Source organism: Vicugna pacos, chromosome 15 (genome assembly GCF_048564905.1).
Source record: "Vicugna pacos chromosome 15, VicPac4, whole genome shotgun sequence".
Taxonomy (NCBI): Eukaryota; Metazoa; Chordata; class Mammalia; order Artiodactyla; family Camelidae; genus Vicugna; species Vicugna pacos.
This window is the reverse complement of record NC_133001.1, coordinates 44,856,129-44,868,650: the sequence shown is the minus strand read 5'-3', so window position 1 is coordinate 44,868,650 and position 12,522 is coordinate 44,856,129. Positions and strand designations below refer to the sequence as shown.

General features: G+C 35.3%; 1 protein-coding gene across 6 annotated transcripts in view; it reads right to left on the bottom strand.

Annotated features, from left to right (window-relative positions):
• ITSN2 (intersectin 2) overlaps positions 1-12,522 on the bottom strand; it is a 132,922-nt gene that overhangs the window by 79,696 nt on the left and 40,704 nt on the right. For 4 of the 6 annotated variants that reach the window (XM_072938109.1, XM_072938111.1, XM_072938110.1 and 1 more), the window contains 9 exons: positions 12,167-12,259; positions 10,361-10,424; positions 9,390-9,553; positions 7,860-8,066; positions 7,622-7,718; positions 6,656-6,795; positions 1,741-1,804; positions 1,071-1,208; positions 520-605 (listed from right to left, as the gene is read on the bottom strand). In XM_072938109.1, coding sequence (XP_072794210.1) covers positions 520-605; positions 1,071-1,208; positions 1,741-1,804; positions 6,656-6,795; positions 7,622-7,718; positions 7,860-8,066; positions 9,390-9,553; positions 10,361-10,424; positions 12,167-12,259 — 1,053 coding nt within the window. Of the gene's footprint in view, positions 1-519; positions 606-1,070; positions 1,209-1,740; positions 1,805-6,655; positions 6,796-7,621; positions 7,719-7,859; positions 8,067-9,389; positions 9,554-10,360; positions 10,425-12,166; positions 12,287-12,522 lie in introns of all 6 variants that reach the window. The other 2 variants (XM_072938107.1, XM_072938108.1) reach the window with 1 other exon arrangement.

Sequence of the window (12,522 nt, the reverse complement as noted above, 5' to 3'; positions counted from 1 at the left end):
CTCTAAGATTGAGTCCATCTGAGAGAAAAATAATTTTACTATTCCTGCCAATAAAAATATGTTTCAACTATTTTCTCAGCATTTTTTTCAAGGATAACCAAAGCTGTGTGGCTATATATTTGTCATATTTAGTATACGTAACTAATTTTTTTAAACATTTTAAAGTATCTACACATGCAGTTTTTCAACCAATATTTAACTTTTTTTTTTAAAAAAAGGTAAAGATTTCATCACAAAGCTTGCTCTAACAATTTTTCCTAAAGTGGGGGAAACGCTTTAACTAGGACATCTAATACATAGATTCTTGCCAAATACAGACACTGGTCTCTCCTTCCTACATACTCTTCTTTTCATTTTTGCCTACCTTAATTTTACTGACACCAAAATCCACCCCATTCATCAAACACCTTCTTGTACAGCATATAAAATATTAAGAATGTAAAAATTCTAAATGTTCATTTCTATTTCGAGGCAAAATTTAAAAGAATTCACTATACATTTGTGGACATTCAATGTTACCTGGTAATTTTTTTTGAGGCTCCTCTTCTTGAATTTTCTGATATGAAGGCAGAGTTCCATTAATGGAATCAATTTGCTTTCCTCCTCTAAGAAAAGCAAACCATAAATAAATTTAGCATCATGCAGTTTGGAATTTTTTTAGACCAGACTGTATAGACTACAAATGACTAGAGCAATTTAATACTTAAAATATAGTATTAAAACTGACTAAAACAAAGTATGGTCTGCTGGTACAATGCAGCACTACATGGCATGACATACACCAGAGAGATTTGGATTCAAATCATCATTCAGCCAATTGCTACTCTTGGCTAAGATTATTTTTAATCTCTTTAGTCATCAGTTTCCTTACCTATAATATAGTGAAAACACACCTATTTCTAATTTAATCTATTCTCTTCTCAGTGTAACTCATTAAATACCAAAATCAAACGGCAGCATAAATGTTTAACTCTCTACTAAACTAGAGCAGAGATCCCAGGAAATTCCAAACTAATAACCATGTCTGCCAAGTGATCAAAACAACACCTCTTCACCTCCAGAGGACTCACCTAAAAGATGGAGGGACAAGCTCTGGAGGTAAAGTCAGTGGTAATGGCTGTCCAGCTTTGGCCATATCAGTGAGGTGCATTGCAAGGATAAACTCCTCAGCTTTTAGCTGTCCATCACCATCAATATCAGCCAGAGTCCTAAAGAAAATATGAAAATTCACAACCTAGAAAGAACGTCTATCTGGAGTAAAATATTTCCAGAAGAGTTCAGTTTTTTATTCTTAAAAAAAGAATAATGATAGTGAAACAGCTAGGTTAACATATTTTAGTGAAATGTAAATACATACAGAAGAGTGAGCTAATTTTATTCTTAATTTTCGTATCATCAAAGAAAGGGAAGAAACTTTGAAGTGGAAAGGGAAATATTTCTTCTGAAAAAGTGGCTTGTTTTCATTCATGGTTAATTCACCTATCAAATCACATTTAGCTCTACATTAAAAATGAGATGTTCTCTTATTCTCCATAGAAGGCATTATATAAAAGCAAACTGGTTTTACTTGTAAAATCCTTAAATGCCAAATTCTCAAGAGTAACATTTTGCACAATTTTATTTGTTTTCAGGGTTACATTAACTTTCACATGGCTGCTTTTATGGAATATTTTTGAGTCACAAATAACATCTCTCTTAGAGGATGTATAGTTAAAAATCATAATTAATGGACAAACTCACCAAATAGTAGCTAGCTGAGTTTGAGAAAGATTTGACTGAAGAAGGGCATTTCTAGCTTGAAAACCTGATTGAGAGAATAAAAAAACATTAAAAAAAAAAGAAAAGAAAATTCTTTAGCCTCTTTAAAGTCATGCAAACTTAAACAGCTATACCCATGAAATAATACTGCTCCTATCTTGAGACAGCATCAGTTTTTACCATGCACCAAGCACTGAGCATTCAGTAGTCATGAAAACACATTGCCTGGCCCAAGGAGTTAAAACCTGGAGTTAGTAGAATCAAGTGCTCCTGTGTCCTTTCAGACGGTAACAGTATACACAAGTGACTGACATAAAGGACTGAGCCAGCAGCACAGCACAGCAGAGGCCAAGCTCTCAAAGCACAGCTTCCTTAGCATTTTCAGATTTTCTCATCTCTCTCTGATCATTCCTCTGTCTCTACTCTTCCTTTTCTAAATGACCTGTAAATGGCAGCATTCGCCAAGGCTCTGTCCTGGGCACTGTTTTGTTTCTGTGTGTTCATATCCATCTCTGTGACTTTAAAGAGCACTTAGAGGATGATGATTCTCAAATGTACATCCACAGCTCAAACCTCTCCTCTAATTTTAGACTTCTCATCCAACTGAAAAATCAAATTATGTATTTCATAAGCATATCAAACCAAAACCGTATAAAACTACTCTCTCAATCCCCATTCGTGCCCCTTTTTCTAATTCTCACCCAAACCATTCTAATCTTACCTTCTCTATGAATGGCATCACAGTCCATCCAGTGGCTCAAGCCAGAAATCATAAAGTTACCCCTGAACCCTCCCTCTCCTGTACACCCATGTCCACCATCGAGTCCTACAATTCGACATATTGCATGTCTGGGTCCTTCTCACCCGTTAAGTCACAATCTAATGTCACCTTCTCTGAAAGGCCTTCTCTGTCCACTCTACCTTTCAATTTATTTCCTACTCGTATCCTTCATATCTCATTTCACAATTTGTAACATAACATTTATTTGCTTATTTACCTATTTGTCTGTTTCCCTTATTATGCTAAGTTCTACGAAGACAATACCCTTGACTGCTTTACCCATGAATGTATACCCCATGCCTAGCACATAGAAGCTTAATAACTATTTGCTAAAGTAATGAGTAAAGTTGTAATCCCAAGTTTGGGATTGTAATCTTTAAGGTGCAATGAAGGCCTACCTATGCGATAGCATCTGTTAATAAAAATAGCTAACATTCATTGAATGCTTACTATTTATGGCAAATTGTTTAACTTCTTTTCTCTCCCTCAGTGAGAGAAAATAAAAGTATGTTTCTGTAACAGGCTCCCTGATCTTCAAAGAATATACTTCCAGAACAGAAAAAAAACCTATCTGCTTCAAAGCAAAGGAACATTCACTCCTGGTGAGCTTGTCTGTGGCTTTCTGACCACGATGAAACTTGCAGCTTCTTTAGGGAAGGTCTCCCAGTCAATAAAGCAGAGGCTACACCTTCCACTCTCATGTGACTGAGCCACAAGTGTCAGAGGAGTCAGCCCTAGCTGGGCAGAGCCTGAGTCAAGACCTGTCCAAACAACTCTGCACAGAAGAGATACATCTGCAAACTCTTCCTCAGCAACAGCTCCCACTACAAAGCCAGCACAGACGCTGCTAAACCCATTGTTTCACTGAGCTTTGAACACAGAGGTCTGAATAATCAAAGCTACATATCCTACATGAAACAAATTCAAATACACCTCATATTATAATATGCAACCAAATGTTACATTCCATAACTTTAAAATCTTTGCTATTCTTTTTTTAATCTGGTCATTTAATAGAAATCACAAAGGAAAAAACACAGGAAATAGCTCATGGCCTCAATTAATTACTCAATAGATTTCATACAGGAAGTGAGATCTGAGGAGGTTTTAGTGTTAAAAGGATTCTTCCAATAAAGAAACATGTAAGGAGGGCTATTTCAAACCTGAAGAAAGGTTCAATAACTATAGTTTCAGCTCTTGGACAAAGATAACAAAGGAGACCCCTGTCACTAGGCAACAGAGCAAACAGGAGGAGGAAGGGAAAGGACGCAATGGTTAAAAGTGCACTGGTGGAGGGATTAAACGTGTGCAGGCAAAGTCTGAGTAACACAGAAGACAAAGAGAGGCAACAGAGCCCTGTATGAAGAAAACCTCACTTGGACACGCACACCGCTGGTCTGCCAATCCTCCGGATTCCTATTTCCTGTGTCTATAATGCTAGTCCCTCCACTGTCTACCTGGTACGTCTACTTGTCCTCTAAGATCCAACTCAGATGTCGTCTCTTCTGTGAAACACTCTTACATCCTCAGGGTTAGTGACTTTAATAATTTATATTAATTATAGCACCTGGTTTAAAAACCACTAATGAACTACTGTGATTATGTGACCTATACTATAGGCTCTTCAAAGATATGGGCCATGTCCTCCTCCTCTTTGCATTTTAGTGCTGCACAGAATGCCCAGAAGATATGTGACTCAGGAAATACTTGAGTCAATGAATTAATCTAAATAAACCATGATTGAGAGTTTATGGGGAAAAGAAGGGGAGGAACAAAAGGGAGAAATTAGACTATCAACTGCTACATTCACTGAACCAATCATACCATGTCAGTCTAGGATAGCCCCGTCCTCATATACCTGGGGCTCATGTTCAGTTCCAGGACACCAAAAACCACTTATTTTTTCAAAAAAAATCAATCCTTCCCTTAAATGTGGATATATATAGCCTGCCTCCTGCAGGTCTAAGAGTAACAACATTTTCTGAAAACAGCACAACACAAAACCTTCATAAAATGTGTCACATAACAAATAAAGTAACATTAAGGGAACACCTCCTCACAGTTGGCTTCTCCATTGCCCTTCACATTCCAACACAAACCCAACCCTATTTATACTCTATGCTTGTAGTACATATAAAAAGTGTACTAATCTTAAATGTACTGCTCAAAGGATTTTTACATAAGTATGCACACATGCAACCAACACTCATGTCAAGATACAGAATGTTTCCAGCACCCCAGAAGGTTTTAACATGGCCCTTTCCAACAGAGTAACTACACTATCCTGATTTTTATCACCATCAACTTGGCTTCCTGTTCTTCGACTTCATAAGTGAATTAAATAGTATGGCTCTTTTGTACCAGACTTCTTTGACTTATACAACATCTGTGAAATGATCCATGTTGCTGCATGTATCAGCAGTTCATTCGTTTTTATTGCTGTTAAGTTATTCTGTTATAGAAATACATCCTTATTTATTTATACATTCTCCAGTTGATGGACATTTAAGGTCTTCCTTTTTGGGTGTTCTGAATGAACCTACCATGAACACTTCTGTACATGTCTTTTTAGTCCATTTTTGTTAATGTGAAAAAAGAAACTTCTTTAATGCAAAATGTAGGGCTCAAACAAGTTCACTTTTTCAAATATGGGAATCACATTACTTTATGTTAATCTTAAATAGTTTGAATACTATATTTTACAGAATCTAAGATGCAACGATTATAAGACACATTATTATCTTATGTAACTCTAAGAAGGAAAAAAACATTGTCAACAAAATCACAGCACAATGCTAAGACACTACTGAGATGCCACTGATGGTAACATACATCTCAATTTTAGAGATGTTAAAATGCAAAAAAAAAAAAAAGATTAGTCAAAAATATAGTATATTTTATTTCATATAATAAAAGTTTACAGAAAATTAGTTATATAATATTTGATACATATAAAATATAGAGAATTTATAAGTTATGAAGTATACTAATAAAAGTCACCCATGAACCTACTACACAACTTAAGAACTAGAAACATTACTACATGCTTTGAAGCCATCTGTGTTCCCTAATTTTATCTCCATACCTTTCCCAGAAAAGGCAACTACCCTGAATTGTGTGTGTGTAATTCTTTTTTTTTTAAAGCTTTTATCACCTGGCTATGTATATTTACAGAAAATACTGCATAGTTTAGCTTGTCCAATCAATTCCAAGTCTTATTGCTCCTTTGCCCCACTGCACAACTAGACACTCCATACTCCTATTTTATAGACTACTTTTCGTTCGCCAAACATGCCATGTACTTTTTGCTCTTAGGTTTCTTCCTGGTCACCCTCAAATGCCCTCACCTCCAATCTCTACCTGTCCAAACCCTAACTTTCTTTCATGATAGGGCTTAAAGCTTAAAAGCTCTCCTCCTGTAAGATGTTTTACCTGATCTCTTTAGTATCATTATCTTCTATTCCATGTTCTGTAGCACTTAAAAGCCCTATTATTTTAAAACATTTATTTCACTCTGTCTAAACTATAATTCCTCACTGAGTGAAGAGAGAGGGGAAAGTCAGAAGATGGGAATTCTACTTGCCTATTACCCTCTGTTTATGTCCCCTTCACTATCCTCAGTCAGTAAGGTTTGGACGTTTGTTCTAGCATGGACTCAAATGTTCTACAGGGGTCTAAGGTCAGGTTTTATGGCTGCATTTGAGTTGGACCAATAAAGGACGAACAAGCTCACGTGAAGCATTAGGAAGGACAACCAGAGAAAGACCCAGAGAGGAAGGGGACTCTCAGGGAGGCTAAGGTGAGGCTAAGTGCTACCCTCTCCAATCACATGAGGCTCTCCACTCACTGCACTGGAGGATGAGGTTTGACCTTCTCAAGGGAGAGGCCTTCTTTCCAGAAAGTGGGGCGTATATCTTTGTGCTCAACTTGATGGTATGAACTTTGAACTCTTAGACTACTTAAATGTTATTTGTATTTATGAAATGCCTGATAAATTTTTTGGATGTTAAAATTTTAGATGTGTTACAAAGGACAAATTCAAATAGAAGTTCTTTGATATACATCCATATAAGAAACATAACTCTCTCACATTCTTACGCACTGTATGCCACTCACCTGAGAGGTATCCACTCATGCTTTTGTCAAGACTATTAAATTTTTGCCGATATTTTAATCTTGAAGGCTGAGGAACTGCCCACTCTGAGGTCCCAGTCTTGGGCGAGTTCCCTTGGAGGGAAGCAGTTGAGGAAGTTGAGCTGTAATAAAATTTATTTGAAATTTTTATGTTATTAAATAAAATACATTTAGTTAAACCTTTACAAAGACACTAAGAATCATAACTTTCATAACACAGTATTAATTGCTTTTATATCTGATATTGAAAAAATTTAAGCAATTATCCTTATTCCTAGGAAAGCAAATACCACATGAAGTATTGACCTACCGTGTATCAAGAACCTATGTGCCAGGCCCCGCACTGTGCTACGGCCTTTACAAATATTATTTCTAATCCTCACGACAAACTTAAAAGATATTACTATCCCCATCTTTTAGATGGGCAAACTATAGCTCAGTGATGTTGAGAAAAACAAGGTCACACAACCAGTGAGTGTTTAAAGCAAGGATACACTGTTCTTCTGGGTCATTGTTTTAAAGAGCATTACTATGATTTATACGAGGGGTGATGAATGAATATTGATGCTTCTGTGCTTTCTGAAATTTAGAGGATACTCAATCAGATGAATTTGCTCAAGAAAAAAATAATGTACAATGATTATGAGATGTTTTGAGAAATGTATTTGAAGGGAAAAATATGTAGCTTTGGGCAAAAGCTGACTGACTAAAAAATATAGCAGAATATTTTTAATTTACATATAACATTTTTTCAAAAGTAAAATACCCACAATTAATAAGTCTAAAAATAAAACTTTTTTTCATGAATCGTAAATAGTAAATTTACTGCATTTACATTTAGCCATTATAAAGTAAAACCTGGATAAGCTCAGAGCTTTAAAAAAAAAAGCATTTGTTAAATACTCCTTATTGAAAGTGTAAAAAGTTGGAGGTTTTCAGTATTCATACCTACTAGATCCTAAATCAATCAGAGACTGGGCTTTCTGTATACTAGCACCACCAAATCCTCCCATCATCAGACTGTAAGATGATGTATGAGGCAATGCTGAAAGAAAGAAGAAAAAAGAAAAAGGTTCATACTAAACAATATCACAAATTATGAAGGAAATTTGCATCTATTGGGACACAAATATAACAGTTTCTTTCTTCATATGAAATACTGAGTCATTAGACCCAAAGCACTTACTTGAAGAAGAGTAAGGAATGGATAAAGGCTGAATGAGACTGGCGGTTCCATTTGGTAATGATGAAGTGCTAACAGAAGGCACTAGGGGAGCAGGCATCATTAAGGGAGGAAGGGTGGTCCCTGAAGTCGCAGAGGACAAGGGTGTTGCTATAGGTGCGACTGGAGGCAATGACTGAGGAATGGACAGGTTGGGCATGCTTCCCATTCCTAAAAACAAAACAGAACACATTCTCCAATGTGTAAATCAATTATAAAATCCCATGACAGAAAACAAGTTTACAGCACAGTGAGCAGCCTCTATGTTTACAGAAACACTATGGGCAAACTAGTTTTAAAAAATTCACTAAAACAGCTTCGACTCAGCAGTGCAGGAGGTAAACCACTGCTTGTAATACCAACATTCTGACCTGTGTGAACTAAGGGAATGCCTACTAAGTTAAAAATTCTCTTCTAGCATCATGGATGAAACGAAGCAGTTTTCCACAATTAAATATTAGTATTCTCAAAGAGAGAATGTATTTTCTGATTAAATGTGGGTTTTTGTGTAGGGATAATAAATACAGGGCTGTTAACACACACACACACACACACACACACACACTCCCCCAAACTCTCCCCTCCTCTGCAAAAGATGTTCTAAATACTAGATACTTTAGGAGACCCATTTATATACACATTATGTGCAAGAAGAAATCATGCCACAAGTTTCACTTTTCTTATAACACACTTATGGATTCAAGGACAATTGTTTAAGAGGAACAAACTGATGATTCTTATTCACCTACTAACTGCAGAATATGAACTACACTATATAAATATTGTTACACAATGATTTAGTATTTATCTCTAGAGTTCACTACAAATACTAAAAGAATTTAGTATTTTAAGATTTCTAACATCTAGAGGGGAAAAACACATTTCAGATACATGGAGATATCTAATTGAACATACATTCCAACAAGTGCTTCTCACAATTAACTAATAATAGCTAATTGAAATTAATGAAAAACAAGTTATCTCTGATGATATGTAAATCAATTAGCACAAAGTCTGCAACTTTTAAGCCTAAATTTAGCTGGCTAACCAACCTTTAAATTAAAGAAATTTCTACTTATGTGTAATTTTAAGTTACCCTCCAAATTAAACCATTTCATGTGAGTTTAAAATTGTCTACATTTTTTGTTATGCACACAGAGTACAGAGGAAACTAATTAAGAACAGTATCTAGGATCAGCTATAACTAGAGGGATCATATAATTTACCATCTAACTAGGCATTCTGAGAGGGAACACAAACTGGACCAGATGCTAGAACAACAGGCTTATGTCAGAACTGTCCCTGGAAGACTGGGACACACGGACACCCCAGCTGTGACAGCAAACTTAGTATTTCTTATCCCAAATATGAAAATTAACTTGACGCCTGGGGACTGCCATTTTATGTCAACAAATCCTTTCCTCATTCTCAAATATTATGCCTAGGAATCAAGTTTAACTATCCAAACATCTAATTAAATTAATAAGCACATACCAAAGCGAGCAGAAATTAATGGAGAGAACATAGGAGGTTGTTTCATAATAGGAGGAAGAACCACGGGCAACTGCTGGCCTTGAAGCTTTAATTTGATGAGTTTCATAGCTATGGAAAACTCTTGTTGATCCATCTTCCCATCCTTGTTCAGATCTGATAAAGCCCTAAAAGGACGATGAGGTGGGTAGATTGGTATGCAGGGTCAACATTACTTTTAAGGAGGATGATAAGATAGAAACAATAACACAGCATTTATAAGTAGGTCATCATTTAATTAAATATGTGTGTGTATGCGTGTAACAAAAAGCTAAAACCTGTACATTAAGAAATATTGACCAGATATAGCATCTAATACAATACTATCAGTCTATAAAGAATCCAGATACCTTTGAAATGAATTCCACCAATGCAGATGGAAAGAAATTATACAAGAGTATAATTATTCTAAACAATTTATTCATTTGTTCAAATGCTACTGAATGCTTGCTATGTGGCTGGCACTCTGCCAGGCATAGGAATATTCTGAATGGAAAGAAAAATGCTGTTTATTGTAAATACATTACACAAAACCTTAGATATTATAAAGAACAATTTCTTTAAGGTAGGAACTGGGGAAGAGCGGGCTAATTTTGAGTTTACAGACGATGAAATAAATGAAACAACTCAAAGTAACAGAATGAAGATCTAGACTCTTGCCAAATTATAAAGAAATGTTTTTCAATAGAAGTGTGTGTATCTCCTTTCCTTAGAAATTCTAAGGTAATTAGAAATTTGTCCTACAGAACAAAATCCCAATTGATTTTTAGTCATTTACTCAATAAAATTTCTTTCCTAAAAGGCTGAAGAAATACTCTTACTTAATAACAACTGACTATACCCATCAAGAACTTTATGTTAACACTAAGTATTAAAAGCAAAACAAAGCCAGACTATCAGAAAGATAAGTTCATCTACAAAAGAAAACATTTTACCATATTTCAGCTAAAACAGGAGCTGGCAGGCCTGACTGCAAGAAAAAGGTACGTGCTTGATCACCTAAAGAAAATAAAAACAAAAATCAAACAGCGTATTAGTAAATGGAATTATTCTGATGCCTCTGAATAATAATAATGGCCAACAGTAATAATGTTATTGATTTATTTTAATTGTAATTCCAATCATTAAAGAAAATTATATTATTTTAATAAGACTTAGATGTTTTAAAACAAAAATATCACAACTAAAGTTATATGCATTATCAGGATGAAAAACTACATTATTCATCTTAGTTCTTCCACATAATTGGGATCTTATTTGCTAATATTCCTGTCTAATAAAACAACAGTTAAAAATACTATTCCCTAGAAGAGTTCTAAATAAAAAAATATCAGGTTTGGGAAAGATACTCCTCATGGGTATCTGACAATCCTATATGTCCTGTTATGTATGCCAAGAATGTAAGATTCTAACTGCTCTCTACCTGATCATTTCTCAGAACTGAGTTTGCAGGTAAGCAATCTCGAGGGATGAGGTAATGTTTCCCTCTGAGACAAAGAACAAGCTTGCTTACTGCTTGCTGAAAAATGATGTACTGCCTGAAACTCAGTGTTCCTCTCCTATAACACAACCACTGCATGTGTAGCATCCTTCTGGGCTCTCTGTATGAACCCTGTGTGACCTGGGATGAAGGAAATGGACATAAACATGCTGATGTTCATGCTATGCCATTAGAAAGTGTGTCCTTTGTCTCTGACTGGGGAATCCTAGGTCTTCAACTAGCATCCATGAGACTGTAACAAACCAAGCTTTACCTTGTAAGTAGGGTAATCAAATCAAATCCCAATCCGGACACTAGGCAAGGCAGTTATTATTACAGAAGTGCAAATAACATTAAACTATAATGGTTAAGAGGATAGATTCCAAAGACAGACTGAGAATTTTCCAAGCCCAGATCACCACTAACTGACTTTGTGACCTCAGGAAAGTTACAGAACACCTCTAACTCTCAGTTCCACCATCTTTAAATACTCATAGGCTTGTTATGAAAGTCAGAAGAGAGTGCATTTAGTCTAGTATCTAAAATACAGTACAGATTTGGTAAATATTAGCCATTATGCTTACTATTACTGTAAATAAAGCACTAAGGTGCTTTGACACAGGAAAAAAGTTTCATTTATAAAAAAAAATTTGAGAGACACACCTAAATTAATCCTCTTGTGGTTCTGGGGGTCTTTTTGCAAAACAAGGGCCAGCATCAACAATCAGTGCTTATATAGCCTCTCAAAGACAGAGGGCTAAGTGTTAAGAAAACAGATTCCAGGGGGGGGAAAAGCTCTAGATTATTTTCAAGAAAATTGATCTGAGATACATACATACATACATACATACATACATACATACATACATTTCTACTAGGTTTTACTAATACTTATCATTATACTAGTAATTGGCACAACATATTAAGAGCGTATTAATAAATTTGCCTAGGAAAAAGTCTCAATTACCTTAAGAAATAAACCGAAATATATAAGGTTAAAATGTGAAACTAGACAATTGAACTGAAATTCTTGACTATCATTTAGGATCAGGAAAAGATCTTCCATGTGCCAAATCCCAAAACAACACATTAAGATGGTTCCAGGTAAAATAAGAAAGCCACATTTTAAAAAAAATTCTAGAATTCTGATTGATACGAATTTTACCATTTAATAATACAAATTTGATGGCAGTCAAAATAAAGCTAATTGTAAGATATTACATGAAAAGGAACATGATTCATAAATAAAATATAAACAAACCTGTTATATAACCTCCTGCGGGTTTGAGGTTATCAAACTGCTTGTCATGCTTAGTCCGTTCTTCAGAGGTAATAGCCCACATGTTTGGCCCTCCTAAAACATAAATGAAAGACAAAGATACTACAAAGTATATATATATGAGAAGGCTTAAATACAATTCTAAATGTCCATTTAATGACAGTGCTTAATACCTTAGTGATATAAGGAGGAAAGCTCTATCATAACCATATGCCACATGGCCCTAAGGCTTTTCACTCATTCACTCAATTAACATCTTACTTGAACAGTTACTGTGTACCACTCACTGGAAATGGGCAACAAGCTAAACACTGGAAATAAAACAATGAATAAAGTAT